This window comes from Bubalus bubalis, chromosome 18, assembly GCF_019923935.1.
Source record: "Bubalus bubalis isolate 160015118507 breed Murrah chromosome 18, NDDB_SH_1, whole genome shotgun sequence".
NCBI lineage: Eukaryota > Metazoa > Chordata > Mammalia > Artiodactyla > Bovidae > Bubalus > Bubalus bubalis.
The window spans coordinates 54,576,930-54,601,713 of NC_059174.1; the positions used below are offsets into that span (position 1 = coordinate 54,576,930).

Sequence of the window (24,784 nt, forward strand, 5' to 3'; positions counted from 1 at the left end):
TTCAGTACTCTTGCCGGGGAAAATCCCCTGGACAGAGGAGCCTGACGGGCTATAGCCTGTGGGGTGAGCACACATAAAGATATAAGATAGAACAGTCTTTTCGCACCAGGCACTGGGCTAGGCACTCAGGGTATAGCAGTGAGCAAATGGAAGTCTCTGCTCTCCTGGAGCTTCCATTCTAGTCTGGACGCCAGACGGACACGTGTGTAGAGCAGCGCTTTCCTAGAGCCCTTTCTGTGATGATGCAAATGTGCTAAACCTGGGCAGTCCGATATGGTAGCCAACGGCTCTTGATCACTGGAGGTGTAGTTGGTGTGACTTTAGAATTTTAAAGTTTAATTAAAATTGGAGTTCAAATAGCCACCACTGTGGACAACACTAGAAAATTCCATCCTTATAGAGAGATTCAAGGGCATTGGCAGCCTCGCATGGCTTTGCCTGGCTAACACACCAAATGTGTGCTTGCCCTACTGCTGAGGGCAAGCAACCTCACGGGGAAAGAAAGGAACTGCATTTCTTAAAAAGAAATAAAGAAACACAGCTTCTCCTCCCAGTCAGTTCTGGAAGCCTAGCCCATGAGAAAGGTTCAATTTCTCACTCACATTAGAAGGGCCAAAAAGGAAACATCAAGTCTCCATTCCCTAAAGGAAGCATTATTTTTCATTTTTTTCCAGATCAATTAAACCACGTATGCACACACCTCTTTATACATTCCTCACTAAAAGTACACACTGTTCTCTTGCTTTGGCCGTGGAGGAAAGCCTCTTTGCATTTTTTCCCTATTAACTAAATCTTACCTCTTAGCTCCAGGGACTGGCACCCAGAATGCTGGTCCTGAACCAGTCTGAATTCATTCATTTGGCTCCTCTTTTTTTTTTTCAAACTTAAAAAAATATTGATTTATTTTTGTCTTTAAGGCATATGGGATCATAGTTCCCCAGCCAGGGACTGAACCCATATCCCCTGCATTGGAAGGAGGATTCTTAACCACTATACCACCAGTTGTTGTTCAGTCGCTCAGTCGTGTCCCACTCTGCGACCTCATGAACTACAACACACCAGGTTTCCCTGTCCTTCACCATCTCCCGGAGTTTACTCAAACTCATGTCCATAAAGCCAGTGATGCCATCCAACCATCTCATCCTCTGCCGCCCTCTTCTCCTTTTGCCTTCAATCTTTCCCAGCATCCGTGTCTTTTGCAGTGAGTTGGCTCTTTGCATTAGGTGGCCAAAGTATTGGAGCTTCAACTTCAGCATCAGTCCTTCCAATGAATAGTCAGGGTTGATTTCTTTTAAAATTGACTGGTTTGATCTCCTTGCAGTCCAAGGGACTCTCAAGAGTCTTCTCCAGCACCACAATTTGGAAGTACCAGTTTTTCGGCGTTCAGCCTTTTTTATGGTCCAGTTCTCACATTCGTACATGACTACTGGAAAAACCATAGCTTTGACTATACAGACCTTTCAAGCCCCTGTGCCACAAGGCTGTGATCCATGAAGGGGAAATTTGAACTAACTAACATTAAATATAATTTGGGACTTCCCTGGTGGTCCAGTGGTTAAGACTCCATGCTTCCATTGCAGCGGGTGCAGGTTTGATCCCGGGTTGGGGAACTAAGATCCCACACACTGCAGCAACCAAAACTAAATAAATAAATACCATTTAAAGTTCCATCCCTCTGTTGTACTGGTCACATTTCAAGTGCTCCGGAGCCACAGGGGGCTGGTGGCAGCCATGTTGGACAGTGCAGATGGGACATTTCCAGCATCCCAGAATGTTCTTTTGGACAGTGTTGGACTATACAAAACAGATTCCTCTTTCTGAGAACTAATCTGGTGTCTACAGTTAAGATGACCAAAATTTCACCCCAGGAAATAACTATGGAACTCTGTTCTATCTAGGATACCGGACTAAATTTTTTTTTTCTCCTTAAGACACCCTGGACATCTTCATAGGTCAGATTGAGAGCAGTTGTCTTATGTTGCAGGATAGTTACATGGTGTGTAATCCACAGAAGTTTGCATTCCTTTATCATTCTTTCATTTATCCCACAAATATAACCGCCACCTTGTTTGTGTCAGGAACTGCTGGGTCACAGCCTGGAATGTGATGGGTCTTGGACTCTATCCTAGAGGCTCTTGCGGTCTGGTGGGAGAGGCTGAAATTAATCAGATCATCACAGAAGTAAACGCAAAATGGCAGCAGGTGGGCAGGAAGTGACGTGCGGCAAGTGCCACAACGTATTCATCTCTGAGAACTACTAACTCAGAATCTGTGCTTGAAGTCCCACCAAATTGTAGAAATCAGGGCCTAGGGAGAATCCAAGCAAATTAAGACACATGTCTGGGCCTGCGTTTCCTGGTCTGAATAACGGAGATGATGGTTTCTACCTCACAGGAATGTTGACAGAATTGAGTTATTATAGTAGCTAGAAGAATGCGTGGCACAACAAAAGTCATCATTAACATTATTATTATTTGTATGATTCTCCTTTCTGAGCTTCAGCCCTCCTCTTTAAAATGGAGGAGTAGGGAACTTCCCTGCTGGTCCAGTGACTAGGACTCCAGGCTCCCAATGCAGGGGGCCCAGGTCAGGGAACTAGATCCAACTAGTTCCCTACTAGCACAGGACGAGGATTGAGGGCAGGAGGAGAAGAAGGTGACAGAGAATGAGATGGTTGGATGGCATCATCGACTCAATGGACATGAGTTTGAGCACACTCCGGGAGATGGTGAAGGACAGGGAAGCCTGGCGTGCTGCAGTCCATGGGGTTGCAAAGGGTCAGATACGACTGAGTGACAACAACAAAGACCCAGCGCAGTCAAATAAATAAATATTTAAATAAATACAATTTTAAAATAAATAAAACAGAGGCGTACGTAGAACCTTCTTTTGGAAGGTTCCAGTAGAGACTGAACAAGTAGTTATCTCATTAACACTCACAGCTAACATTTCTCCAGCACTTGCTTTGCTCCCAGGGCTATCTGTGCGACAACCTTGGAAGGGAGAGTGTTGCTGCTGTCCCCATTGGACAGATGTTTAAACTGAGGCACAAAAAGGTGCAGTGGCTTGCTGAGGAGTTCACCACCAGTTAGGATCTGGAGCAGTTGGAGGTTAGGAGTTATCGGGGCTCTGGGTTGGCCATCTGGGCATCTGGGTGGGACTGACTCTGCCTTTCATGCCCCTGCCCGCAGGAAGCTGGACGCCTTCATCTATGACGCGGCTGTGCTCAACTACATGGCCCGCAAAGATGAGGGCTGCAAGCTCGTCACCATCGGCTCGGGCAAGGTCTTTGCCACCACAGGCTATGGCATCGCCTTGCACAAGGGTTCCCGCTGGAAGCGGCCCATTGACCTGGCACTGCTGCAGTTCCTGGGGGATGGTGCGGCTGCACGCAGAGATGCCTGGGGGCGGGGGAGGGAAAGTGGAGGAGGGGAGGCAAAGACCCCTGGGTCCTGGGGAAAGGTGGGGGGGGGAAGGGTCTGAGGGCCTAGACTTTCATATCAGAGAAGAGGATCCTCAGAGGGTGCCCATGGAAAGTGACAGCCCACCCGCCTGTCCCCAGATGAGATCGAGATGCTGGAACGGCTGTGGCTCTCAGGAATCTGCCACAATGACAAGATCGAGGTGATGAGCAGCAAGCTGGACATTGACAACATGGCGGGCGTCTTCTACATGCTCCTGGTGGCCATGGGCCTCTCCCTGCTGGTCTTCGCCTGGGAGCACCTGGTGTACTGGCGCCTTCGGCATTGCCTGGGGCCCACCCACCGCATGGATTTCCTGCTGGCCTTCTCCAGGGTACGGGGGAGAGAGGGGGGCGGAGGCGGAGAGAAAGGAAGAAACTGGCAGGGATGGCGACAAGTGGAAGGCAGCTAGGGAGGTCGGGTGCGGGAGAGGAGGGAGGGTCGGAGGGAAGGCAGGTGGTCCCCAGCATCCTGCGCTGACCCGGCTCCTCCCGCGGCCCCTACAGGGAATGTACAGTTGCTGCAGCGCAGAGGCTGCGCCGCCGCCCGCCAAACCCCCGCCGCCGCCGCAGCCGCTGCCCAGCCCCGCATACCCGGCAGCGAGGCCCCCGCCTGGCCCAGCGCCCTTCGTGCCGCGCGAGCGCGCAGCCGTGGATCGCTGGCGCCGCCCCAAAGGTGCGGGGCCGCCCGGCGGCACGGGCTTGGCCGACGGCTTCCACCGCTACTACGGCCCCATCGAGCCGCAGGGCCTGGGCGTGGGCGAGGCGCGCGCGGCGCCCAGGGGCGCGACTGGGCGCCCGCTGTCTCCACCGACCACGCAGCCGCCACAGAAGCCGCCGCCCTCCTACTTCGCCATCGTGCGCGACAAGGAGCCGGCCGAGCCCCCCGCCGGCGCCTTCCCCGGCTTCCCGTCGCCACCCGCGCCCCCTGCCGCCGCGGCCACCGCCGTCGGGCCGCCGCTCTGCCGCCTGGCCTTCGAGGACGAGAGCCCTCCGGCGCCCACGCGCTGGCCGCGCTCGGACCCCGAGAGCCAGCCTCTGCTGGGTCCCGGCGCTGGGGGCGCGGGCGGCGCGGGGGCCGCGGGCACTGGAGCCCAGGCCGCGCCTCCCCCTTGCCGCGCCGCGCCGCCCCCCTGCCCTTACCTTGACCTCGAGCCGTCGCCGTCGGACTCGGAGGACTCGGAGAGCCTGGGCGGCGCGTCGCTGGGCGGCCTAGAGCCCTGGTGGTTCGCCGACTTCCCCTACCCATATGCCGAGCGCCTCGGGCCGCCGCCGGGCCGCTACTGGTCGGTCGACAAGCTCGGGGGCTGGCGCGCCGGCAGCTGGGACTATCTGCCCCCGCGCAGCGGCCCCGCCGCCTGGCACTGTCGCCACTGCGCCAGCCTGGAGCTGCTGCCGCCGCCGCGCCATCTCAGCTGCTCGCACGACGGCCTGGACGGCGGCTGGTGGGCGCCGCCGCCCCCGCCCTGGGCCGCGGGGCCCCCGCACCGGCGCCGGGCCCGCTGCGGGTGCCCGCGGCCGCACCCTCACCGCCCACGGGCCTCACACCGCGCGCCCGCCGCCGCGCCGCACCACCACCGGCACCGGCGCGCCGCCGGGGGCTGGGACCTCCCGCCGCCCGCGCCCACCTCGCGATCGCTCGAGGACCTCAGCTCGTGTCCCCGCGCCGTCCCCGCGCGCAGGCTAACCGGGCCCTCCCGCCACGCGCGCCGGTGCCCGCACGCCGCTCACTGGGGGCCGCAGCTGCCCGCCGCGTCCCACCGGAGACACCGGGGCGGGGACCTGGGTACCCGCCGGGGCTCGGCGCACTTCTCCAGCCTCGAGTCCGAGGTATGACGCGGCCTGGGAGGCCCCGCCGCCCCCTTGGTCAGCGCAGGCCACAGCCCGAGGGGGCACGCGGGGTGGACAGGACCCGCGAGTGTTGGAAATGAAAATAGAACTGGCCGGACCCCGCCTGGAGCAGCGTCCTGCGCCCCTCGCTATGGGGGGCACTTCAAACCGGAGGGGATTTGGTCCCTCAAATCTCACCCAGCCTGGGAGCAAGGGGGCGGGGGTCTCAGAGCCCACTGGACTTTTTTTTTTTAACCCGACAAGGGCTTTTTAACGTCACCAGATGGGGCGGGAGGTGGCGGGGTCACGCCACGCCCGCGTCCCACCCCCACGCCCGGGGCCGTGGCCCCCACATCACTGTGCAGCTCCCCGGCCCCCCAGGCACGCCTCCGGGGAAGCCCGTTTTTAACCTTTCATCCATTGGGACTCTAAACTGTGAGACGCGTTCGCCAAACTGTGACCCCAGACCTTGGCCCCGCCACACAGAAACCCCTGACCCCAGACTGTGACTTCCGACCCCTGAAAATGGTCATCCGACCCCAGACTGTGACCCCTGACCCCAAACTGTGACCCGAGCCCCAGACTGTGCCCCGACCAGACTGTGACCCTCGACGTCAAACCGTGACACCCCCTTCTTTTCCGCCCTCAGTAGCTTCCCCCTCTTTTGTCCTAGGACACGCCCCCCAACGAAGCCCCGCCTCTACTGCCCCAGCGTTGATCCCAACCTCCATCAAGCCAAAACTTCCCACGACCAGCCCCAGGTGCCACCGGCCATATCCTCTCCAAATCCAACCCTTTCAGTAAAGACGCAGCAGAACCACCCCTCCCCCCCCCCCCCCCCCCCACCCAACCCGCCCCAAAACCTCCACCTCCCAGATCTCCAGCCGGGTCTGGAGCTGGGTTGTGGAAGGGAGGAGTCTGGGAGTCCACACTCACTACCAACCTCTTTTCCCTCTCTCCTGTACCACATTGCAGTGTTTGGAATAAACCATGTTTTTATGCCTCCTCAAGCCCAATGTGAGTACCGTGTCTTTCTCTTAGTCCCCTTCAAACTTCTGTGGAGGAAACAGAAAGCGAGAAAAGTCCTACAGAGGAAGAGGGGGCAGAAAGAGAATTTCAGCAAGAACAGAGATTCTGGAGGGAGGTGGCTAATAAAGACCCAGAAAGAAGCGGTGAGAAAAGACCCTAAGAAGAGAAGGGCAGAGAGAATTCCCTGACGGTCAGTGGTTAGGACTTTGCCTTTCCCCTGCAAGGGTTTGAACCCTGGTTGGGGAACTAAGATCCCACAAACTACCCAGCTAGGCCAAAAAAGCTGGGGTGAGCTGAGAAGGGGGGGGCAGGAGAAAAGGGGTCAGAGACTCAAGAAAGATCTGGGATCATAACATTTTAGGATCAGTCTAGAGTACCATTCCTATGGCAACAAGCAATGAGGCTTGCTAGGTTCTTAATATCATGTTCATGCAAGGGAGGTGAGTGTCTATTATATCCTAGCCCATTCACATATCTTGAATTCTGTTAATCTCACCAATGAGAATCTATTTCTAACATTTCATTATGCCAATTAGCCAAATCTCTGGTGTTGAAGGGCAATAAAAAGAGCGGAAGCACTTGTAGTAGCTGCCTCTAGAGAGTGGACTTTCTGATTAAGTGCTTGCTGACCAGGGCTTCACCGTGAACGCCTGGTTAGGCAACTGACTACCCCTAGAGGGTAGATCCAACGAACTAATTTATACATATCATCCTGCCTACACTTAAGCATTTTGAAGTAAATTAAAGCCTTCATAACAAGGAGGGGAAAAGAAATCGGCTTTATAGATCCTCAGGGAGCAGAAACCTAGTCTCCTTGCCAGTAAAAGCTCTTATGTGCATACACGAATAATTAAGTAAGTAAGAAAGGATTGGGAGTCAAAGGTGGAAGATGGAATCCGGGTCTGGAGTGCCTGTATAGTTGATGGGGCAAACAGGCCTCCTGCAGAACTACAACTCCCAGGAGGCCTTGCCGCCGCTCTGCGGAAGAGCGCCCCAAAGTCACGGGAAGGGTACAGTTGCCTCGGATCTACAGGCCTTGGTAGCCAAGCCAGGATGCTATTTTCTTAGTTCTTCGCCCTCTCCCCATCGCCCTAATTGGTGAACCAGGAGGTTTCCAAGGTAACCGCGCAGTAGGGCGGATCCTCCTAAGAAGGGAAAACGCAACCCAGAAGTGACGCTGTTACCTCGCGCCAGCGGCTAGAGGCTCCGAAGATGGCGGCGCGCAAGGGTCGGCGGCGCACGTGTGAACCTGGGGAGTCTATGGAGACCGAATCCCAAGAAACAGGGTCCAAGGGCCAGGCTCAGGTCTACCTACCTGGCCGGGGACCGCCGCTGCGCGAAGGAGAGGAGCTGGTCATGGACGAGGAGGCCTACGTGCTGTACCACCGAGCACAGACTGGTAGGTCTGGGCACCCGGCATCCTGGGTCCTCTCGAAGGAAGAGACTGGAATCTTGGGTCCTGAGAGGAGCTGATCCTGAATCTTTAACTTAAGAGGCTGTTTGAAAGAGAAATTAGGATTTAAGAGGATTGACATCACACTCAAGAGGGCCGAGAACCCGCTGTCCAATCCTAATTTTCCCATCCCTCCTTCCATTCCCAGGCGCCCCCTGTCTCAGCTTCGACATAGTCCGGGATCACCTGGGAGACAACCGGACTGAGCTTCCTCTTACTCTTTACCTGTGTGCTGGGACGCAGGCCGAGAGCGCCCAAAGCAACAGGTAAGAACTGAGGCTTTACAGCGCTAGGGGTGTCTGAGCCTCCAGCTTCCTCTTCCTCAGGACCTAGAAGTCGGGGTTTCCAGCCTCCTCCCTCCCTCCTTCCTAAGGATCCCGCCATCCGGTGCCAAATTCCTCCCACACCTCCCCCAGATTGATGATGCTTCGGATGCACAATCTGCATGGGACAAAGCCCCCACCATCCGAGGGCAGCGACGACGAGGAGGAGGAGGAGGATGACGAAGAGGATGAAGAAGAGCGGAAGCCTCAGCTGGAGCTGGCCATGGTGCCCCACTATGGAGGCATCAACAGAGTTCGGGTAAATGCAGGCCCAGGAGCCTGCCCTGTGTACTCTGTAGCACACCACCCCCCACGTCCATGCCCTTCAGCTTTAAGAAGAGCACTTGGCACATAGTTTTTTTAATTACTTATGTGTTAATTGTGATCGTTGTCACTATGTTCTAGATGCCATGGGGATGTTTTTTTAAAAAGGTTTTCCTCTTCTGTAGAATGGTGAGAGTTACCAAACTTACTTGGTGGGGCTGATGTGAAGATAAAATGGAATAGCCAGTACCCTTATTTCAGTAACTGAAATACGGTGATTTCTGGGGTCTAGAAACAGCACTTGGCAGTAACATGAGATCTTTGTGTTTTCTGTTATTGCTCAGGGAGTGTCCTGGGCTGTGGGGTCACTTTTGTGATTCGGAGTTATAGCTCCTTCTAATCAGGTCGATGTGAGAATTGAACTAGATGCTCTATGCAATAGTGCTTGGAGCAGTGCTTAGCCCATAGTTTTTGAGAAGTGTTTCTGTTGAGGTATTACTATGTTTCAGATACTATTTTAGACCTGGGGAGTTAACAGGGAGCAAAAGGTCTCTGGCTCCATGAAACTTACATGCCAGTGAGACAGGGGATAAGAAACTAAGCATATGTGTAATGTCCAAAGGTTCTAAGTGTTGCAGAGAAAAATAAAACTAAGGGAGTTAGGGTCTTCTGGAATGGGCTTGCTGTTTTATTTAGTTAGTTAGTTTTTTAGCTGTAATGGGTCTTTGTTGCTGCACTCTGGCTTTCTCTAGTTGCAGCAAGCAGAGACTATGCGTTTCAATGCTCGGGCTTCTCGTTGGCAGTGGTGTCTCCTGTTGCGGAGCACAGGCTCTATGGTGCAAGGGCTTCGGTAGTTACATCGGGTGGGCTCAGTAGTTGACGCTGTCGGGCTCTACAGCACTAGCTCAGTAGCTATGGAGCATGGGCTTAGTTGCCCTGAGGCATGTGGGATCTTCCCAGACCAGGGATCGGAACAGTGTCCCTTGCACTGCAAAGGCAGATTCCAGAAGCCCCTGGGGTTGCTAGTTTAAACAGTGTGGTCAAGGGAGCATTCACTGATAAGGTGCCCTTTGAACAGAGACCCACAGGAAGTGAGGGAGTGAAGCAAGGATATCTGTGAGAAGAGGCTTCCCAGCAAGGGACTAACAAGTGCAAAGGCCCTGGGGCAAACTGATTGAGGAGTTTTGAGGGAAGTTGGGGAGAACAGTGCTGAATGGATGAGGGGGAGAGTGACAGGGTTTGGTGGGTGGGCACGGAGGAGACAGATTGTTTAGGGCTTTGTGGGCCATTGTAAGGACTTGGCTTTTATGTAGGGAGAAACTGGGAGTCACTGGAGGGTTTAGAGCAAAGAGTGGATGGGATCTGACTTGTGTTTTAAAGGAATCCCTCTGTGTGCTGTATTGAGAATAGACCGCAGGGAGGCCAGGGCAGAAGGACAGGGTCCTGTGAGGGGGCCAGGACAGGAATGCAGGGAAGGGTGACTTCAGTAGTAGCCTGAGTGATTACAGCAGAGCTACCGAGAAAGGGTTGGACGTGGTGGCGTTTTGGGTGGAAGTGAGGCACAGTGTGAGGAAGGAGAGGCAAGCAGTGAGCCCAAGGTGGCGACCTCCAGGGAGGGGTAGGTGGCAGTGGGCAATTAGGAACTTGGCTTTGGCCTTGGGGCGTCTATAAACAGTTTGATGTGAGCCTGGAGTTGAGAGAGGTCAGGGCTAGGGGCTACTGGAAACCTTGAGGCTGAACAGGATCTCCTAGTGAGCAAAGGTACACAGGCAGAGAGATCCAGAGACTGGGGCCTGGGACCTGCCTAGACTTAAACAGTTCCAGAGACCAGGAGTCTGAACAGATTTCCGGGGGCTCAGTTCTTGGGAGTTCAGGAGTTCTGTCATCCCGCCTCCATCATCTGTACCACAGTGGGGGGGAGTTGTCCTGGAGACCAAGCTGGTCTTCAAGTTGTAAGCCTATTCTCGCAGAGGTTTCTGGGAGTTGAAGTCCCAGGCCTGGGTGGGAGGCAGCTCTGGTTCTCAGGGATGAAAGGGCTGTCGTCGTCACGCTGTGCCTCCTGTCCTGCTCCCCTCCCCTCCCCTCCTCCCTACCCTGCAGGTGTCGTGGCTGGGTGAGGAGCCGGTGGCTGGGGTGTGGTCAGAGAAGGGCCAGGTGGAAGTGTTTGCGCTGCGGCGACTCCTGCAAGTGGTGGATGACCCCCAAGCCCTGGCCACCTTCCTCCGGGATGAGCAGACCCGTGTGAAGCCCATCTTCGCCTTCTCTGGCCACATGGGCGAGGGCTTTGCCCTCGACTGGTCCCCTCGCGTGCCCGGTGAGTCCCGGGGGTGGGTGGGAATGGGATCTGGTGAGCCACAGCTGGCTGAGTGTGACGAGGTCAGGAGTCCCGACTGCCTTTCCCAGGGCGCCTGCTGACCGGTGACTGTCAGAAGAACATCCACCTCTGGACGCCAACGGACGGGGGCTCCTGGCACGTGGACCAGCGGCCATTCGTGGGCCACACACGCTCCGTGGAGGACCTGCAGTGGTCCCCAACCGAGGACACAGTAAGGAAGGGCTGGGGGGTCTGGACTCCAGGGTCTTGGCGGGAAGGAGGGGGCCGGGGGCAGGTCCAAGTGACGGCGCGGGGCAGGAGGGGCCGGCCCACCACTGGTCCCCGGTCTCCAGGGTGGAGCGGGGTCCACCGGGGTCCCTCCAACTCTGCCCCGTCCAGGTGTTTGCCTCCTGCTCAGCTGACGCCTCCATCCGCATCTGGGACATCCGGGCAGCCCCCAGCAAGGCCTGCATGCTCACCACCGCCACCGCCCACGACGGGGACATCAACGTCATCAACTGGAACCGCCGGGAGCCCTTCCTGCTCAGTGGCGGGGATGACGGAGCCCTCAAGGTCTGGGACCTGCGGCAGTTCAAGGTACCGTCCCAGCCGGACCCCTGGGGCGGGAAGAGCTCCCAGCGGCCACTAGGATTTGTGGGTTTTCCCTTCTGAGATGGCTTATACGCCAGAGCTGGCAAGGCCCTGCCATCAGAACTGGGATCCCATCAGAACTGGGATACTGATGAGGAATCGGGGTCAGGAACGCTTGGGGCTGCTGTGGGGTCGCTCCCTCTACCATCTGGAGAGTTGACTGGAGGAACAGGGCTGGGCCGAGCAGAGACTACAACTCCCATCTGCCCGAGGGGAGCCGTGCACCGGCCATGCTGCCCAGGGGCTCAAGGGCTCAGGGATTGTAGGTGGATTTCATAGGGTCAGCTGAGAACAGAGCTCAGCTCAGTCATGCTGGGAGCAGGCGTGGAGGCCCAGAGGGATGGGAAGAGATAGGATGTAATCGCCCAGCTTTGTGGTGACTCTGCGGAGCTGAGAGGAGCTCCAGGCCTCCCCCTGGACAAAGCCATGACTCCATACACCTCTGGGCCTTCCCAGGATCATCTTTTTACTCCCCCTCCAGTGTACTGAGTTCTACAGAATCAGCCCTGGGGAAGCTTCTTGACGTGGATTCTAGCCCCCTTCCCCTTCCCAGGCAGGTACATGGACAGGTGGATCGCAGGGCCAGGTTGAAACGTTGGAACCACCCCTCCAAGTTAGAGACATGCCGATCCCCCCCAGCAGCTGTGCTTTTAGTAAAAGTGCTTTTCTTTGCATCTGCTCTCTCTCAAGCCTGGGAGTCGTGCCTGTGCCCCCATTAAGGATTTCTAGAATCACTGGGGAGAGCACTTAGAAAACCCAGCCTTCTGGGCAGGGGAAGTGGGGGGACATTTTAATTTTTTTTAATTTACTTTTAAAAATTTGTTTCAAAGACCCAATTTTATGTATTTATTTTGGCTGCATGTCATGTGGAATCTTAGTTCCCCAGCCAGTCAGGGTTTGAACTGGCTCCCCCTGTATTGGAAGCTCAGAGTCTTAACCACCAGGGAGTCCCCCACACCTTCCTTTTACAGGGAAGGAGGCGGAAGCAGGCCCAGGTAGGAGCAGGGGTTGGGGAGTTGTGACCTGGAGCTGGGAGGGGCTTCTTTGCAGGTGAAGCCACAACTCCCAGTCCCTGGGGCACTACCCCTTTATTATCAGCTGTACTCTGCCCTCCATCCCTTTCAGAGACCCTGGGTCTTTGGGGGCTGGAGGGGTGAAGGTCTGGTTGAACCCTAAGGCTGGAGAGGGGTGGGGGGCTCTGCCTGGGTCACCCCTGGAGTCAGGCTGAGGGACTCGGACACCCTGACTCCCATCTTCCCATAGTCTGGCTCCCCAGTGGCCACCTTCAAGCAGCACGTGGCCCCCGTGACCTCCGTCGAGTGGCACCCCCAGGACAGTGGGGTCTTTGCAGCCTCGGGTGCGGACAACCAGATTACACAGTGGGACCTAGCCGTGGAGCGGGACCCCGAGGCTGGTGACGCAGAGACGGACCCGGGGCTGGCGGACCTCCCCCAGCAGCTGCTGTTCGTGCACCAGGGCGAAACAGACCTGAAGGAGCTGCACTGGCACCCGCAGTGCCCCGGGGTGCTGGTCAGCACCGCCCTGTCGGGCTTCACCGTCTTCCGCACCATCAGCGTCTGAGCTTGGTCTGGCCGAGTCTGTCTGGTCCTCCACTTACTTGGAACTGAAGTTGAAGTTCATCGTTTCCCTGGAAGGGACTCATTCAGATCTGCTGGCCAGCGCCTCTCCAAAAGGACTTGGTTTGGCCCTTTGGCCACCATGATGGATTGTGTTTGACTTACTGTTCTTTGCAAGGACTTGGTTTGGTCCAGTGCCCCTCTTGCTAAGAGAGACGGTTTGACTCATGGCTCTAAAAATAAGACTCGGTTTGCTCCCCTTGATTCCTCCAGCTGAAGCACTGGGGTTGACCCATGGCCCTGTAAAACCACTGCAGTTGCCTCCAGTGAACCCTCCGACCCAAAGACTTGGGTCAACCCAGTGAGCCCCACCTGTCAGAAGAGTCCATGAGCCCATTTCCCAGATGGGCCTGGTGTGGCCTGTGTTGCTGTGGGTATTTTGTCAGCTGCAGGCCCTGGGCTTGACTCTTTGATCTCTCTGCCACTGGTCTCCCTCAGGGAACTCAAGTGCCTTAGAGTGGCTGGACCAAATTCGAGGTGTGGGTTCCTCCAGCAGAATTTGGTGTGGCCCTTGTCTTCCTGCCAGCTGGGTTTGACTGGGTGGAGCCTTCTCCCCTCCTCCCAGAGACAGGCATTGTACAGGGGGGAATTCAGGAGCTCTTGAGGGGCAATAAAGAACCAGAATGGAGCCCAAATTGTGGAGGCTGGTCCTTCTGGCCGCAGTCTCATGAGGAAATGAGGAGGAGGGAGGGTTTGGCACCTGGCTGTCCCTGGACCGCTGGGTCCAGCCCTTAGCCCATTGGCGCTCTCTGGGTCTGCCTCTCCTAAATTTTATTCCATCTGGAATGCACCCCAGGTCTCTTGGTGGGGAAGAGTTATCTCATGTGTGCCCCCGCATGCTGAGACTTCATCTCAGGGGAAACCAGGGAGCCCCTGTCTCTCATCCTTCCGCCCCTGCCCTCGTCATCACTTTCTCCCCATTTCTTTGTTCCCTCGACTGTGTCCCCATCTTTCCGCATCTCCTGGCCCCCAGGCTCTGTCTCCGCGCCCCCTCCCCCCGTGTCTCTCCTCCGCCACCGCTGTCTCCTCTCCAGCCTGCTTGGGCTGCAGCCCAGCCGTCCTGCCTGGCCATCCTCCCTGGCTCCCCCTCTGCGGCTCTGAGCTGGCCCCACCCCCTGCCCCCCCACTCGGGCTAGGACTCCTCTGATCCGCCCGTGAGCACAGAGGTCGGGGGCCTGGGACGGGCCGCAGCACCGCAGCACCCACAGAGGCCTTTCCTTGGCCCAAGCAGAGGAGCCCCCAGCAGAGGGCATGGGGGTGGGCTGCCCCACCAGGTATGTGCCTCCACGCAGACACCCCAGGCAGGGGTCCTGGTTTTGAGAGCTGGCCCCCACCTCCTCGCACCATCTTCCTCGCTCAGGCGTCTGCCCCAGCGCCCCCACCCTATCCTCCCGGGTCCTCATCCCCCAGATCTGGGGCCCCCAGCTCAGCCCATCTCCATTTTCGGCCTTATTTTCACTGCCTCCCCCCCACCCCCATCCTGCATCTCTTCTTGTCCCATCTTCATCTCCCATCTGGTCCGTCTCTCCATTTCCTAAGATGGGATCTCTGCTTGTCTTTGCCCGGTTGCTCCTAGTTCCGCCTGCCTCTTTTCTGTCTCCCATTCTGTCCTCTTGGGTGCCTGTGGGAGTGGGGAGGTCCTCTCTCCTTTCCTCGGGACAGCCTCTCCCTGCCCATCTCTTACCCTCTGTACTCTGGTCTGTCTGCAGTCTCCACGCTACACACCCTCCTGGCAGTTTCTGCCCTCCAACCTGCTGTTGCTCAGGCCCCACTGGGGAGTGGGGGGAGGGTCGTGGGGGGAACAGCCAGGGTCTCAGGGAGCATGTGAAAATGCTTCTATGGCGGGGGGCAGGGGGGCAGCCCCTGGGCGGGGCTTTTCGGCCCCAGATTAGACAGTGACTTTGAAACGAAGTTGATGCACCTTAAGCCCCGTGTCGCCTTTATATGGAAACATTAAGCTGCTCTCCCAGGTCAGGAGGAGGAGGGGGAGGGCTTGAGGCTCTGGATCCGCTTCCCTTGGATCCTGCTATTGGTGATGGGAGGTGCTTGGGCCCCGAGGCAGAACCCCATCCCAGCTCTCAGGGCCATGCTGGATGCTGACGGGACCCCCCCCCAGAGGTGAAAGGCGTCCCCACCCCCACCCCCAGCCTGCCTCTTGAAATGGACAAGATTACGTCTGTCTCTCGGGGCTGAGGGTAACAACGGGAGGATTTAGGGAAACGAGATCCTGGGTTGGAAAGGCTCAGGACTCAAACCGGCAGCCCACCCCCGGCACTTCATGGCTCTGGCCGGATCTCTGAGTCCGCTCCCCAACCTGTGAAGCGGGGCGATGATCTTGACCTCCCAGCCTCCTGAGTGGCCAAGGTGAGCCCAGAGGGTGGGCTGCAGACTTCTGGGAGCTTGGCAAGGCTGGGGGCCAAGGTGCTCAGGAAACAAGGGCGAGTGATGAGGTGGTCTGTGGTCCAGTCTGGCGCTCAGGCTTGGGCACCAGGAAGGCTGGATGGGAGTCCAGGGTCTGCCATTTCTTGACTGAGAGTTGGGACAAGGGACGAACCTCAGCGCTTCTGTTTGCTTTCCCATCAGAAGCAGAATCCCAACACCCATCAGTGTGGGTGTGAGGAGGCCCCCACCCATCACCCCCTTCCTGCATCATGTCATCAGGTGGCCCCTGAAAGGGGACTAGTGGGTAGTGAGGACTCTGAGCAAGAGAGGGCTGCAAATGGTAACATTTACCTGCATTCTAACCTCAGACCTGTCCCCTTCAACAGCCTCAGTTGCCGCTGCTTGAAAGAACAGTCTCTAATACCCAGAAAGTTGAGGGTGTAAAAAGAGTTGGGGCATATCGTGGGCTGTGCACACAACCAGGTCCGCTGACTGGAGCCTCAGCTTTGCCTGTGTAGAGTGGGCCTAAGAAATGCCCATGTTGGGGGTGGAGACTGTCTGGGTGGTCACAGACAGCAGGTGCAGAGCAGCGGGGCAGGGGAGTGGGTACATGTCAGTGTTGAACTTGACAGCAACTAACAACTCATTCTTCACTGAGAAAGTGCCCCCAGCAACTGGGCAAAGACAAGCAGAGATCCTTGTCAAGAGGCCCATAAGCACCCTAGAGCCTGGCACAGGGAGTTCATTGTACCTAGGTGCTTGGTAGGTGTTGATGGAACTGAGATGCAAAACGTTTAACCCCTAGCCCAGACAGGTCCCTGAAGTCCCAACACCACAGGGCCAAATGTGGTGCAGCTGCTGGAGGGCAATGTGGTCTACAGGTCCAGGCGGGCCCCTTCCCTCCTCTGTGTCCCCCTGGTTCAGCTAAGATTCCCTCCATTTCTCAGATAAGGGAACTGAAGCTCAGGAAGAAATGTGACTTGCCACCATTCATATAGCTTGTAAGTGCCTGAGCTGGGATTCAGCCTAGAACTGCCTGATTCAAAAGCCCAAGTTCTTTCTTCTGGATTCCTTTTTAAGGATTTTTTTTTTTTTTTTTTAAATCCCCATTCCACAGATGAGCAACCTCAGGCTCCAAAAATTGAAGCAGGTGGTCCCAGGGCACATACTGGGTCAGCAACTGAGCCAGGATGGGACCCTGGGTCTATATAACTTGATCCTGACCTTGATAAAGTCCAACATCCCCATTTTACAGCTGAGGAAACAGGTTTAGAAAGGTTTCCCCATGATCTGAGAGTCAGGGCTGAGCCTGGGTTTTATTGTGCTCGTTTTTCATAACAGTTTCATTGAAGTGTAATCCACATACCATACAATTCACACATTCAAGTGTACGATTCGGTGGTTTTTAGCATATTCAGAGTTGTGCGACCATATTATTCAGTCACCAAGTCGTGTCCAACCCTTTGAGACCCCATGGACTGCAGCGTGCCGCGTGGTGTGTACCCATCATCGCTATCCATTTTAGAACGTTGTCACCACCCCAATAAGAAATCCCATTCCTCTGGCTATTGCTTCCCAATTGCCCCATCTCTCCAGTCCCGTACACCACTAGTCTAATTTCTCAGCTTAACAGATTTGCCCGTGCTGGATATTTCATTTAAATGGAAGTAGGGGTCGCTGAGAGTCGGACACGACTGAGCGACTTCACTTTCACTTTTCACTTTCATGCGTTGGAGAAGGAAATGGCAACCCACTCCAGTGTTCTTGCCTGGAGAATCCCAGGGGCAGGGGAGCCTGGTGGGCTGCCGTCTATGGGGTCTCACAGAGTCGGACACGACTGAAGCGACTTAGCAGTAGTAGCATACACTATATGGTCTTTAGTGACTGGCTTCTTTCACTTCACATGGTGTTTTCAGGGTTCATCCACATTGTAACATCTATCACTTTTTTTTCTTTTAGTTACTGGGTAGTAGTCTATTGTGTGGACAGACCACATTTTATTCATTCATTCATCAATTGATGGATATTTGGGCTGCGTCCATCTTTTTGGCTGTTGTGAATAATGCGGCTGTGAATATCTGTGTACAGTCTGTGGACACTTGTTTTTAATGCCCTTGGGTAGATACTTGAGTGTGGAATTGTAACTCTCCATTTAAGGAACTGCCAGACCGTTTTCTACACCAGCTGTGCAATTTTACATTCCACCAGTAGCAATAGGAAGGTGCCAGTTTCTCCACATCCTTGCTAACAATTTTCTGTTTTGTTTTTTCTTGTTTTTATAGCCATCCCAAGTGAGTATGAAGTGGTAACTCATTTTGTTTTGATTTGCATTTCCCGGATGGCATAATGATGTTAATTATCTTTTCCTATGTTTATTGACTATTTGTACAGTTCACCCTTGAACAACATGGGGATTGGGGGTGCCAACTCTTTCCACAGTCAAAATCCCAAGTATAACGTTATTATTTATTTCATTTGCTGCATCGGGTCTCGGTTGTGTCATCCAAGATCTCTCCTCGTGGCACAAGGCCTCTCTGGTTGTGGCGCTTGTGCTTGTTGCTCTGCATCATGGGAGATCTTAGTTTCCTGACCAGGGATGGAACGGGGTCACCTGCACTGCAATGCAGATTTTCAACTGGACCACCAGGAAAATCCCTGAGTATAAACTTTAGAGTTGATCCTCTGTATCCATGGTTCTGAATCCAAGGATTCAACAGACCACGGAACATGTAGTACTATTCTACGATTTATTTTTAAAAATCTGCGTGTAAGTGGAACCATGCAGTCCAAACCCATATTGTTCAAGGGTCAACTATATCTTTTTGGAGAAACGCCTACTCAGATCCTTTGACCATTTTAAAATTGGGTTGTCTTTTTCTTATTGAGTTATAAGGCCTCTTTATATGTTGTGGATACAAATTTTTTAGATATGATTTGCAAATTTTTTTTCCCATTAGCAGACGGTCTTTACACTTTCGTCTTAGGGTCCTTGGAAGCACAAGAGTTTTTAATTCCGATGAAGTTCAAATTGTGTCGTCTTTTTTTCCTTTTGTCATTTGTGCCTCCTGACCTATAGGTGACCTTAGAGCCCCGGCTCATCTCTCCAAGCTGACTCCATACAGATCAGCAGTTACCATTCAGTCTTTTTGTAAATTTTTATTGCATTATAGTTGACTCACAATATTGTGTTAGTTTCAGGTATACAGCAAAGTGGTTCAGTTATATATGTATACTTTTTCTGATTCTTTTCCATTATAGGTTATTACAAGATACTGAATATAGTTCCCTGTGCTCTACAGTAGGTCCTTGTTATCTTTTATATACAGTAGTATGTATCTGTGAATCCCAAACTCCAATTTTATCCACTCCCCAACCCTCACCCCATCTCCACTCCTTTCCCTTTTGGTGACCCTAAGTTTGTTTTCTTTGTGACTGCTTAGTCTTTTATTTTATGAGTCTGGACTCTGGATCTGGGCTGCTAGCACTCAAACCCCAGCTTATTCAGCCATGACCTTGGGCAAGTTAAATGTTCTGTACCTGTTTCCTCGTCTGTAAAATGGCGATGATGTTTATGCTGCTGGAGGTTCAAATATCTAAATTCATGTGAAGTGCTCACAACACTGGCTCTAATAACTGAAGTGCTTGTTGTAACACAGTACTGCTACCACTGTAGTTGTGTTGTTGTTGCTACACAAATGTTTCCTATTGTATTACCATCAGTGTTGTCGATTCTGTTCTGATCTTCCGCCCATTTGCCAGATGAGGCCACTAAGGCCCAGTAAGTATGCCTGGCCAGTGAGCCCCACCCCGCCCCCATTCCTGGCACTCTTGACGTGGCTGCCCGTTTCTTGTCCCCACAGGTTCGGGGCGCCCGCCCCCTGCTAGGCCAAGTGGAGGGGGTGTCCCCGCCCAATGGGCCTGGCCAGGGCCCTGCGCCGCCTCAGCGGCGCCCTGGAGTCTGGAGACGACAGGGCGGGCGATGAGGAGGAAGCGGGGCCGGGGCTGTGCCACAACGGGTGGGCGCCAGCGCAGTCGCCGGTGGGGCGGCGCCGCGGGCGCTTCGTCAAGAAGGACGGGCACTGCAACGTGCGCTTCGTGAACCTGGGCGGCCAAGGCGCGCGCTACCTGAGCGACCTGTTCACCACGTGCGTGGACGTGCGCTGGCGCTGGATGTGCCTGCTCTTCTCCTGCTCCTTCCTCGCTTCCTGGCTGCTCTTCGGCCTGGCCTTCTGGCTCATCGCCTCCCTGCACGGCGACCTGACTGCCCCGCCGCCGCCCGCACCCTGCTTTTCCCAGGTGGCCAGCTTCCTGGCCGCCTTCCTCTTCGCGCTGGAGACGCAGACGTCCATCGGCTACGGCGTGCGCAGCGTCACCGAGGAGTGCCCGGCCGCCGTGGCCGCCGTGGTGCTCCAGTGCATCGCCGGCTGCGTGCTAGACGCCTTCGTCGTGGGCGCCGTCATGGCCAAGATGGCCAAGCCCAAGAAGCGCAACGAGACGCTGGTCTTCAGCGAGAACGCCGTCGTGGCGCTGCGCGACCGCCGCCTCTGCCTCATGTGGCGTGTCGGCAACCTACGCCGCAGTCATCTAGTCGAGGCCCACGTGCGGGCCCAGCTACTGCAGGTGCGAGTCGGTCCCGAGGCAGGCCACGCCCCCTGGTGGGCGGGCCCCTCCGCGAGGTCTGGGGGTTGGAGCCGCGGGGAGTGGTGGGAGTTGTAGGTCTACGGAGCAAGTGTGCGTGGAGCCTGGAAGGAACTTGGACTACAATTCCCAGCAGTCTCTCGGGCAGGACACCTTCTGCCTCTCCTTGAGGACTGAAGGTGGTTCCCGAAGCACTGTGGGAAGTGTAAACCCAAGAGAAAGGTCTCAGATCATTTCTTCCTGGAAGCCTAGACCTGAGACCAGATTTTGAAACTTAAAGAGTCCCCTGGGACTTGCCCCCCTGCCCCCCGTGGAATTGTGGGAAATGCAGGCCTGCGAGGTCCACTTCTGATCGGTAGACTCTGAACGACAATTCCCAAAAGGCTCTGGGGACACGGAAAGCGCCCACCCAGGTTGGTCTGAAGAGGAGTTGTAGTTTTGCTGGTGGTGTAAACCACGGCTCAGGTTTACGATCCCCAGCCAGTGTTGTAGTACAGAGAGAGGACTGTGAGGGAGGTCAGGCTCCTACGGGCTTGTGGGAGATGCAGGCCTGAGGATGGGGTGCTACTCATACCTGCAGAGCCAGGGAATACAATTCTCCGTGGCCTCTGGGTGTGTGGTCCTGCAGCATTTGTGGGAGCCTTCATTTTCCATCTCAGGGGCCCAGACTTTGCCACCAGCCTCCTGCTCAGAGAAGTACAGGGCAGGGGGTTGGGAAACGCTAATGTTAGCGTCTCAGCAAAAAACAAAAACAAAGCTACAATTCCCATTGGCCCCTGGGGCAATAGCTCCCTCTGGCACCCTGATAAAAGAGCCTTAGTGTTTCTAGAATTGCAGTCAAACTGCCCAAACAAATTCTGGGGCAGTAGCAGCTCCTGCCCCAGTAAAGTTCAACCCTTAAGTTGAACGCAGGGTTAGGGCTGGACTTGGATGAGAAGAGGACAGGGTTGTGGTGGGAACTACAACTCCCAGCAGCCTCTAGGGATTCGCGTAGACATTGGTAATAGAATGGAGCCCCATTCTCCACTTCTCTCTCCTGCTTGACTGAAATCCAGAGATTCGTGACCAGGAGGGACACTGTCTCTCCCAGAAGTCTGTGGGGCATTGACAGGACTTGGTAGTGGGTATGGAACCAATGGGTAGGTGCGGTGAAACTGCCGATACCTGGCTTGGGGTTAGGCTTCCACCCCACAGAAATATACAGACACACAAGGGGATGGAGATAGTTGGGTTGAGGAGTGGGCGAGAGAATATCCCAGGGACTAGACTGAGGCAACGGTGAAACAGGCAGAACATAAGCATAGCTTCTGTTGGACTTAGATTGTGATCCTGGTTTATCTTTCTCTGGCCATATAATGAAAGCCATTTTTCTATGCCTCTCCTCCTTCTCCGATTGCTTTCGGATGTGATTCTTATCGTCTGTTGTCTCTTTAACTGTGTCTGTCCTGCTGATTTCTGTGGCTCTGTGCCATGTCACTGTCACTATCTTTTTCTCCCCCCTGTCTTTCTCGGATTTCCTTCCCCAAACCCTCTCTGAGTCTCTGTCTACCCCCCGCCCTGCTTCCTCTGGGCTCCATCCTCACCTTCCTGGACCACCATCTCCCTCTCTCTGGATCTGTGTGCTCCTCTTTCTGCATCACCATCCCTCTCTCTCTGGGTCCATGTTCTCTCTGCACCCCTACCCCTACTGGTCTCTGCCCTCCTCTTCTCATGCACTTCTATCCTCTCCTCTTGCTATCTCTATCTCCATTCACCTCTCTGCTCCCTGCTGTCTTTGGCCACCTGCCTTTTGCTGCAGCCTCGAGTGACCCCGGAGGGTGAGTACATACCTCTGGACCACCAGGATGTGGACGTGGGCTTTGATGGTGGCACTGATCGCATCTTCCTTGTGTCTCCCATCACCATCGTGCATGAGATTGACTCCGCCAGTCCTCTGTACGAACTAGGACGGGCTGAGCTGGCCCGGGCTGACTTTGAGCTGGTGGTCATTCTCGAGGGCATGGTCGAGGCCACAGCTATGACCACACAGTGTCGCTCTTCCTACCTCCCTGGTGAGCTGCTCTGGGGCCATCGTTTTGAGCCGGTCCTCTTCCAGCGTGGCTCCCAGTACGAGGTCGACTATCGCCACTTCCATCGCACTTATGAGGTCCCAGGGACGCCTGTCTGTAGCGCCAAGGAGCTGGATGAACGGGCAGAGCGTGCCTCCCAGAGCCCCAAGTCTGGCTTCCCCAGCTCTCTGGCAGCATTCTGCTATGAGAATGAACTTGCTCTGAGCTGCTGCCAGGAAGAAGATGAGGAAGAGGAGGCCACGGAGGGGGATGCGGCAGAGGCAGAGGACAAGGCTGCCAGCCCCCAAGTTCTCACACCAACCCTGGCGCTGACCTTGCCCCCGTGACGCAAGCTGGCATCCCCTTATTTGCATCCCTTTCCCAGAAGTAGCAAGATGGAGAGTTTGGGCCCTCTCCTGGGTGGAGGCAGGTGTTTCCTAAGACCAACAGGCCTGCTGAGTAAATTATTAGCTGGTGATGTTCTGCCATGCCTAGTGGACCCATCATGAACATACTGGAGGGACCTTAATTCCTCTGAATATTGTGCTCCCTCCTGAGACCCACTTGTCATTCCAATTCCTGAGTATCGCTAGAGATAAGGGACCCAGAATTCTGGACCCCTCAAGAGGCGAGGACTGGTAATTCTAGATTCCTCTAGATGGCTGGTTTGGTTTGTTAAGCAGGATCATGAAATGAGGTATAGACTGCCTCCAGGGGAAGAAGTCAGCTGTTCTCAAGTAGCAACAGAGATCCAGAATTCATTGGCCTGAACTGACTTTAGATTCAAGGGACTGTTGCTTCTCAACTCAGTTGACTCCATAGCAAATCACTTTTTCTAGATGACCTAAAGAGGGGAAGTTATGGGATGCTCCCAAGAGTTTAAGACTATACTGATTGACCAATGACAAAGACTGTTGATTGTAAGTCAAGGAAAGACTTTGTGGCTCCAGAAAACCCCAGAGTTGAGATTCTGTGAATCCAGATTGGCTACAGAGGCCAGCACTGGGGGTTCTAGAGCAGCTTTGACCTGAGAGTTGGACTATTCCAGAAACTAACGAGTTATGTCTCTAGAATGCACAAAACAGTGGAGAGCCTGTGGGTCTACAAGGACTAAAGTGACAGACTGGGTGTTCTTGATAGGCGACAACTCCAGACCCACTGGTGGTAGAACATCGAACCAAACAGAGATGCAAGGCTTCTCCATGATCATCAAGCTTTGTGTCTTTTTTTAAGTGCCATTCTAGAATATCCAAAGGAATCAAGATTCTGTGACTCTAGACTGATCACAGTCAGGGAAGGATTGGCAGTGATGACATCAGATTTGCTGGTTCCAGCTTGCCAACAGTGGAGTGGAGAGTATTGATGAGCATAGATGACTTCTTTGTGGTTCTGTGATGCCAAAAGGAGTCAAGGCTCCAGGGACCCAGAGTTGTCTGTTGTCAATCTGGAAGTTCTAATCAACTCCTGGAACGTGGCTGTTCGAGGAGGTGGACTTGGGACTTGACCAGCAGCATTGCGGGGCTGACCTAGAAGGTGAGGGCCCAGACGAGATCCTGTGGGTAACAGGACTGGTTATTGGGCAAGGGAAGAGAGAGGCCAAAGGCTGGTGAGTCTCCAGTGCTCTGGAGTCTTCCATCTAGTGATGTGTCTCTATTTCTTAAAGATGTTATACATATATGTATTATATATATATATATATATAATATGAATAAAGATATCTATCTATTTTTTTTTTCCTGTGGTTCCTACAGTAGGGTTAGAAACTGAGCTTGAGGAAGTGGAATGGAGTCCTTCATAAGGATCCAGGAAGTTCTGCTCTGAATCCCAACTCTGCCCCAACTGAGTGTGTGGCTTTGAGCAAATCACCCCCTCTCTCCTCACCTCAGTTTGTGCTGTGCTGTGCAAGTCACTTCAGTCTGCAAGGACTATCTGACTCTTGGCGACCCTATGGACTGTAGCCCTCCACGCTCCTCTGTCCATGGGATTCTCCAGCCAAGAGTACTGGAGTAGGTTGCATGCCCTCCTCCAGGGGATCTTCCTGACCTGGGGATTGAACCCCCTTCTCTCACATCTCCTGCACTGGCAGGCGGGTTCTTTACCACTAGCACCACAGGGAAGCCCTCACCTCAGTTTTCCCATCCGTAAAAAACAGGGCATTGGAACTTGAAGTTGTCCAAGGGCCTTTCCACTAGCATTATTCTTCACTGAGGGTAGAATGGGGGTCTTGGAGATACCCCAGTCCACCGCCCCCACCAGATGCTGGAATGCCTGGCCTTCTGGGGGCAACAGGGATGGCAGATACTCTCAGAAGCTAGGTCTGAACTTGGATGCCTGCATGACACGGCAGGCAAGGGAGAATATGGGTTGTGGCTAAGGGCCAGAATCGCCTCCTTTCTGGCCCAGCTTGGAGGGGCAGGGGAAGGAGGAGTTACCTCTGAATGTCAGGGGAATGTATGTCTTTAGGGAGGCTTGTCCCCCAGGTCAAATTATTGGGAACCCCAGTGGTGTGTCTGGGAGTGTGCTTCTGGGGTACATGCTGCTAAGTCGCTTCAGTCGTGTCCGACTCTGTGCAACCCCATAGACAGCAGCACACCAGGCTCCGCTGTCCCTGGGATTCTCCAGGCAAGAACACTGGAGTGGGTTGTAATTTCCTTCTCCAATGCATGAAAGAGAAAAATGAAAGTGAAGTCACTCAGTCGTGTCCGACTCTTAGCGACCCCATGGACTGCAGCCCACCGGGCTCCTCCGTCCATGG

General features: G+C 54.6%; 3 protein-coding genes across 3 annotated transcripts in view; all 3 read left to right on the top strand.

Annotated features, from left to right (window-relative positions):
* Positions 1-6,300, top strand: part of GRIN2D (glutamate ionotropic receptor NMDA type subunit 2D) — a 36,979-nt gene extending 30,679 nt beyond the window's left edge. Inside the window, exons 12-15 of the mRNA XM_044930826.2 lie at positions 3,192-3,379; positions 3,563-3,795; positions 3,968-5,290; positions 5,964-6,300. Of these exons, the coding sequence (XP_044786761.1) occupies positions 3,192-3,379; positions 3,563-3,795; positions 3,968-5,290; positions 5,964-6,008 (1,789 nt within the window). The 3' untranslated portion in view covers positions 6,009-6,300. The remainder of the gene's footprint in view (positions 1-3,191; positions 3,380-3,562; positions 3,796-3,967; positions 5,291-5,963) is intronic.
* A 1,003-nt stretch (positions 6,301-7,303) lies between these two features.
* Positions 7,304-13,589, top strand: GRWD1 (glutamate rich WD repeat containing 1). Its single transcript, XM_006040976.4, has 7 exons — positions 7,304-7,718; positions 7,921-8,038; positions 8,189-8,354; positions 10,460-10,673; positions 10,763-10,905; positions 11,073-11,270; positions 12,588-13,589. Exons 1-7 carry the CDS (start codon positions 7,532-7,534, stop codon positions 12,903-12,905), a joined length of 1,344 nt encoding a protein of 447 aa, XP_006041038.3. The 5' UTR covers positions 7,304-7,531; the 3' UTR covers positions 12,906-13,589.
* Positions 13,590-13,723: 134 nt separating this feature from the next.
* KCNJ14 (potassium inwardly rectifying channel subfamily J member 14) lies at positions 13,724-22,915 on the top strand. Its single transcript, XM_044930829.2, has 4 exons — positions 13,724-14,235; positions 18,602-18,641; positions 19,204-19,963; positions 21,780-22,915. Exons 3-4 carry the CDS (start codon positions 19,256-19,258, stop codon positions 22,374-22,376), a joined length of 1,305 nt encoding a protein of 434 aa, XP_044786764.1. The 5' UTR covers positions 13,724-14,235; positions 18,602-18,641; positions 19,204-19,255; the 3' UTR covers positions 22,377-22,915.
* Positions 22,916-24,784: the final 1,869 nt, after the last annotated feature.